This window comes from Salmo trutta, chromosome 9 (genome assembly GCF_901001165.1).
Source record: "Salmo trutta chromosome 9, fSalTru1.1, whole genome shotgun sequence".
In the NCBI taxonomy this organism is placed as follows: Eukaryota; Metazoa; Chordata; class Actinopteri; order Salmoniformes; family Salmonidae; genus Salmo; species Salmo trutta.
The window spans coordinates 12973270-12980055 of NC_042965.1; the positions used below are offsets into that span (position 1 = coordinate 12973270).

The 6786-nt window shown below is 41.0% G+C and overlaps 1 protein-coding gene across 1 annotated transcript in view; it reads right to left on the reverse strand.

The window, feature by feature from the left end:
* Positions 1-6039, reverse strand: part of LOC115199918 (ectonucleoside triphosphate diphosphohydrolase 2-like) — a 13064-nt gene extending 7025 nt beyond the window's left edge. Inside the window, exons 1-6 of the mRNA XM_029762462.1 lie at positions 6012-6039; positions 5272-5436; positions 1792-1909; positions 1068-1218; positions 709-868; positions 315-542 (exon numbers count right to left, since the gene is read on the reverse strand). Of these exons, the coding sequence (XP_029618322.1) occupies positions 315-542; positions 709-868; positions 1068-1218; positions 1792-1909; positions 5272-5388 (774 nt within the window). The 5' untranslated portion in view covers positions 5389-5436; positions 6012-6039. The remainder of the gene's footprint in view (positions 1-314; positions 543-708; positions 869-1067; positions 1219-1791; positions 1910-5271; positions 5437-6011) is intronic.
* Positions 6040-6786: the final 747 nt, after the last annotated feature.

The following is a 6786-nucleotide window of genomic DNA, read 5'->3' on the forward strand; positions in this document are numbered from 1 at the left end:
CCTCATGATAAATGGCTATAAGTTGCAGGGATGGCTGCTGAGGGGAGGACGGCTCATAATAATGACTGGAACGGCGCAAATGGAATGGCATCAAACCATGTGTTTGATGTATTTGATACCGTTCCACTGATTCCGCTCCAGCCATTACAACGAGCCCGTTCACCCCAATTAAGGTACCACCAACCTCCTGTGATGTAGAATATTTGAGCCTAACATTGATCTATGTTTTTACAATCATTATGCACTTTGGTTTGTGATGTACTCAATCATTCTGTGTTTGTAATGCTACTGTGTTTTAGGAGAACGTGTGTTACCTTAACCAAGTGAGCCAGCAGTCTGCGTAAGACCTGGTCCCTGCCGTAGCACAGGAAGCTCTGTGTGTATAGGTGGTAGTCTCTACCATAAAGATGCAGCTCCATGACGTTACTCTTGTCCTCCACCACGTCTGCGGTCTCAAAGGTAATCTGAGTGGAGGCGCCTCCGAAGTCCAGAGCACCCACTGTATCTCTGCCAGGACTAAGCCAATGCCCCACAAAGCCATACTAAGTGACAAAAGAAATAATTAAAAGGAAATTAAATGACAGCCAGTTGGCCTTGAGAAACAATAAAAACAAACCAATGTTTGTTATTCATCAACATTGCCAACACTGCTTAACATTTATTCCTCAGTTGTCTTGAATGGCTCTGATGCTGACTCTGGAGCCTCACCTTGATAAAGTTCTCTAACAGATAGTTTACAGTGACCCAACCATATGCCCCCTCCTCCTGTCCACTCAAGATGGTCGCCCCCCTGAAGTCGAAAGGATAAGTATGCAGCTTGTTGCCAACTTCCTTTAGTATCTTCTCTGACTCTATGGGGTTGGATATACTGTGGGAAAGAGAGAGGAAATAGACATTATTGTCTAGATCTGTTCCTATCAAAATGTTTTCATTATCCAACATACAGTAAGTATAAAGCCATTCATTAGTCATTCTAATGTGACAGCTCAAATAATCCATGAATGGAATATGCTATTGCACTGTGTATCTGATCTGAAAGTACATTTAATGGTGTGTTGCCCACTCACTTCAGAAGCCTCATACCCGCTGTGGCGCCCAGATACAATGGGGTGAGGTGATGTCTGGATTTGGGGATGTCTTTCAAAGCCTGATCCAGACAGGGTTCCAGACTGCGTCCTGCACCCCCTCGCTCACCTGCATAGCTGGATACCCCTCCTCCTGGGTAGGTATAAAACCGAAACGGAAAATAATAGAAATCAGAAAATAAATACCACAAAGTGCACATGACTTCTGCCAATTTTGACTTGTGCCTGACCTTTTTTCTTTCATGTAAGAGAACATGTTTCTGAATGGATGGAATACAATTTCACAAGTGTTTCTATGGTAACCTGCGCAACTGAAACCAAACTTTAGTGATAGAGGAAGAAATGTAGAGGGCAAACAGCGTACATGGCATAAAAACAGGAACCTGACCACTCAGTTTAACAGAATTATACAAAAATAATTACTGTGAAAAATCACTTGTGTAATAAGAATGTCTCCGACCGGTCATTTCTTTGGACATAAATGTAAGTAGAAGTGAAAGTTTCCAGAACACTCCAACACCGGATGAGTGGCAGCCTTTCTGGCTCTGATAGACACTACTGAATTCGAAATCCAATACTAGCCCTTACCCAAGGCATTTCATGTAGATTTGGAATGGATAGGCACATTGCATATGTTAATCTCTTCAGTTTTAGTGGGTGCGTTAGGGGTTGATACCTAATAGTCTAGTAGCAAAAGCGCTCTTACCCTTGACATGGCACTCGCTGTGCTGAGTGACAATGCCAGTGCCATTTTGTTTATCAGCTGGCCACTTGTAGATGTACATGGCAGTGTGGGACGAGCCAGCATCCAGGACTACTCCATACTGAAACAGACAGAACGGTTGGAAAAGTCAGAGAAACAGGCTAAATGTAAATAAGCAATACACGTTTCAGAATTTACCTGGCAATACTACAGTACTTTTTTTTTTTTTATTGAACATCTTACACCTGTTGACATTTCAGTGCTTTTATTTTCAAAATGTGTGTTATTTCCCCTGCACAGTGAAAGGTTCCCACAGCAAAGTCAAAGTATCGCTGACCAACATCTGGTCCTTCAAAATGTGTTTGTCATTAATACAGTATGGCCACAAAAGGTCACCAAAGTAACTGATGAGGACAGAAAGAAAGAAAGGATAAAAGTAACCAAAAGGGACAATAGAACATTTGCTGAATAAAAGAGGCATGCCTATCTTTTATTCTCTCTACATCTTTCGTTTTCGCCCTTTATTTTCTGGTCTTTCATCCCTTCCTTTTATGCTTCCCTTTGAAGTTGGGCTTGATTTCAAAAAGGGTTTCCAGTGAATGCTCTGAGGTTGGGTTTATTAGGCAAGATTACTGCATGTCAGGCAGATCTGTATCTGAACAAGTGTGCAGTCCAGGGGCATTGCATTGCCGAAATGCTGGTTTACTCATCTCCAAGTTTCGGTATCTGTCTGTCTCCTTAAATTTAATCAAACTTTTTAACTCCACATTATGCACATCTATAGTATAAATAATATTGCATTTGTGGTTTATTGTATTTCCTTTGTAATGGGGAATATATATAACCGGTTCGGGATGCTTTAGAGAGCATAGTTTCTACAGATTCCAAGAATGAATCGTATTCTACTGAATGAGGCATAAAATACACTGAACAAAAATATAAACACAACATGTAAAGTGTTGGTCCCATGTTTCATGAGCTGAAATAAAAGATCCCAGAAATGTTCCATACGCACATAAAGCTTATTTCTCTCAAATTCTGTGCACAAATTTGTTTACATCCCTGTTAGTGAGCATTTCTGCTTTGCCATCGATAATCCATCCACCTGACAGGTGTGGCATATCAAGAAGCTGTTTAAACAGAATGATCATTACACAGGTGTGCCTTATGTGCAGTTTGGTTGTACAACACAATGCCACAGATGTCCCAAGTTGAGGGAGTGTGCAATAGGCATGCTGACTGCAGGAATATCCACCAGAGCATTTGCCAGATAGAGAAATTAACATTAAATTACCATAAGACGCCTCCAATGTTGTTTTAGAGAATTTGGCAGTATGTCCAACCGGCCTAACAACCGTAGACCACGTGTAACCACGCCAGCCCAGAACCTCCGAATCTGGCTTCTTCACCTGCGGGATTGTCAGACCAGCCACCCAGACAGCTGATGAAATTGTGGAATTGCACAACCAAAGAATTTCTGCACAAACTGTCAGAAACCGTCTCAGGGAAGCTCATCTGCGTGCTTGTCGTCCTCACCACAGTCTATACCTGACTGCCGCTCGGCATCGTAACTGACTTCAGTGGGAAAATGCTCACCTTCGATGGCCACTGGTAAGCTGGAGAAGTGTGCTCTTCAAAAATCAATCCCAGTTTCAGCTGTACCGGGTAGATGGCAGACAGCGTGTATGACGTAGTGTGGGCAAGCGGTTTGCTGATGTCAATGTTGTGAACAGAGTGCCTCGTGGTGGTGGGGTTATGATATCGGCAGGCATAAGCTACGGACAACGAACAGAATTGCATTTCATCGATTGGCAATTTCAATGCACAGAGATACCGTGACGAGATCCTGAGGCCCATTGTCGTGCCATTCATCACTGCCATCATCTCATGTTTCAGCATGATAATGCATGGCCCCATGTCGCAAGGATCTGTACACAATTCCTGGAAACTGAAAATGTCCCAGTTCTTCCATGGAATGCATACTCATGAGACATATCACCTATTGAGCATGTTTGGGTGTGTATGGTGTCTTGTTACATGAAGGGTGTGTTGCTTTTATATTTTTTGTTCAGTATAAGTCTTCAATTGACAAACAATAGCTTGGATATGAATTGCAATTGTGATGCACTAATGCAGAACTCTGAACCCTGCGGCAATGCATATCATCACCACTTTAGGAGTTCCACCTGCTCCTTTGTGTTAAGAGGGAAAGCAACATTAAACCCACATTCAAATCAAACAGTGGATTTAAAAAAACACGGATTACATTGTGAGGAATAGCAAGTTGGTGAATGGACCCCTGATAAAAACTTTGGAATAACAGTTGAGTTGTAGCTCTGGGTGGTTTCCCAGTGACCCCCAGAGTAGGTGAGCAATGGATTACAAAAAATAGATTACTGTAATCCGTTAAACAAACTAGGTGAAGCTGGTTAAGAGAATGCAAAGAGTGTGCAAAACTGTCATCAAGGTAAAAGGGTGGCTATTTTGAAGAATCTCAAATATAAAATATATTTTAATATGTATCACTTTTTTGGTTACAACATGTAACCTTTATTGAACTAGGGAAGTCAGTTAAGAACAAATTCTTATTTACAATGATAGCCTACCGGGGAACAGTGGGGTTATTGCCTTGTTCAGGGAGGAACGACAGATTTTTACCTTGTCAGCTCAGGGATTCGATCCAGCAACCTTTCAGTTACTGGCCCAATGCTCTAACCACTAGGCTACCTGCCACCCCAAACAATGATTCCATATGTGTTATTTCATAGTTTTGATGTCTTCACTATTATTCTACAATGCAGAAAATATTAAAAATAAAGAAAAACCCTTGAATGAGTAGGTGCGTCCAAACTTTTGACTGGTACTGTACATTTTTGTCTTCTTCTAATACCTGTTAAGGGGAAAGTAATCTTAAAGTAACTGAATGTAATCATATTACATTACTGAGTTTGGGTAATCTAAGAGTTACATTACTGATGGTAACTGTAACTGATTACATTTAAAAAGTAACCTACCCAACCCTGGTGACCCCATGGTACAAAAACACCAAGAATATTGTTTACAAATGTTATTATAGTAGGCTAAATGCTATTATATCTTATGTTGTTAGCAAAAATACTCAAAATAGTCCTATGTTTTCCTAGCCTCTATTATCGCATGCCTTGATAACATTATAACCAACATCTTTTCAGTCCTACAAGCCAGCTGTAGGGCTATAGTCTACATACAATATTATATTTATAACAGCTTGGTACCAACAGGTGCATTAATTAAACAACCTGTGTAGTGATCAGTCCCTGCAATGATTAAGTAATATTATATAATACTGTTATCACATCAGACCTAACGTTATTTTCTCTCATTTTAACTAGACTATGTCGTGAAATTATTGGCTAAACCACTCATCGACAGGTGTATGCAAATACGGTAGGTACTTTCATTTTCTCACCCGTAAACATGAGAAAGGGTAACGAACGTTATTACCATGAATCGTGGAGGTTCCCTCACGTCGTCAATCGGGATGACGACCAGTAGAATCCCTGCTATTCCCAGCAGCAGGAACACGGCCGGGGCTATGACTTGACGGTACTGGGTACTCATGAGGCTGCCCTGTCGCTTTTCACACAGAGACCGACAACGAGCCAGTTGCTGGTGCCACAGCCGGTGCCAGGAAAAATAAGAATAACAGCGAACCCATGCATGAGGAAAGCGAAAGGCTTGAGTGGGAGAGTGCAGATGTGGGCTTGGCCAGACCCATTGTCCTATCAACACATGCCCTGATCATTTGATATTTTTTCATGATAGACCCACAGCGGTGGTAAACACACCAGTGATAAAAACCTGAATTTACTCTGGAGAAGAGATTATTTGATTGAATGACAGTGTTGAGTAGGATGAAAGTCCTAAAGGGGACCAAATATAATTGTGTTTTGGATACTCACTCAGAGGGTAAGTAATAGGTATCCAACGAGAATGCAAATTAGAACAGGTTATAAAATGGCATGTCTAGCTCTGCAGCTAGTTTAAGGTGTACAGTAACCACCAACAAACTACATCTGTACAGTTAGAAATACACTGAAATGCCAAACAAGGACTACTAGGCCTATGACGTTCACAGTGAGTTGATGACATGTTGGTATTCACATTAGTCACATGTAACTTTTGTTCAGCTGAAGTGATAACAGAACCATGTCATAAAGGCCAGAAGAATGCTTTCTTTTTACCCATAAATGTTCCTTCAGTGGTTGGAAGACTTCTTTTTTGCCATTCACACCCCATTACTGTTTTCTCTCTAAGAGGCATTCTGGGTAATATTACATGCAGATTGTCAGCCACATCTGAAAGGATGGTGTAATGGTGCCCTGCAGTTGGTCTGAAGCTACAGATGTCTCCTCTGGTCATGATCGCCATAGAGTGAGAGTGACGTCTGGAAGGACACACACACAATAACACCGTGCCGCCATTTGATATTTTGATCATATTAGCCTACAGCAGGTCCACACACATTTAATAGAATCATGTTTCCTGTTAAAATACCATTAGGAAGAAGACTATAAGTCACCCTCTTGTGGCACAATGTTGCCATCACAACTTCTTTGACGAATCAGGTAAAATTGTGATAAATAAGAATATCAAGCTAATTGACAGATTTTGATCGATGATGCAAAACTTCAACTCTTGATTGGTAAACGTTCGCTCTGTACTTGATATCTCTATTGGTCAGGTTTTGCTGCCCTGAAAGAGTGGAATAATTCCATATCAAGATCAATATAAATGCTAGACTTTTGAAAAAGTTATGACCTTAAAATCTTTGTCATATGTACTATATTACTGTCTTTTTATTTATCTCCATTTGAAATGTTTCTCTAATTTGAACCAGTGGAGGGTGCTACTCTCTCACAATTCTGTGTGAGGCAACCTACAGGCATACCCTGGTCTATGCTTTGAGAAAATTACCCAACTCTGGTTAATTCAACCACAACTGAACCAGCAGTAACC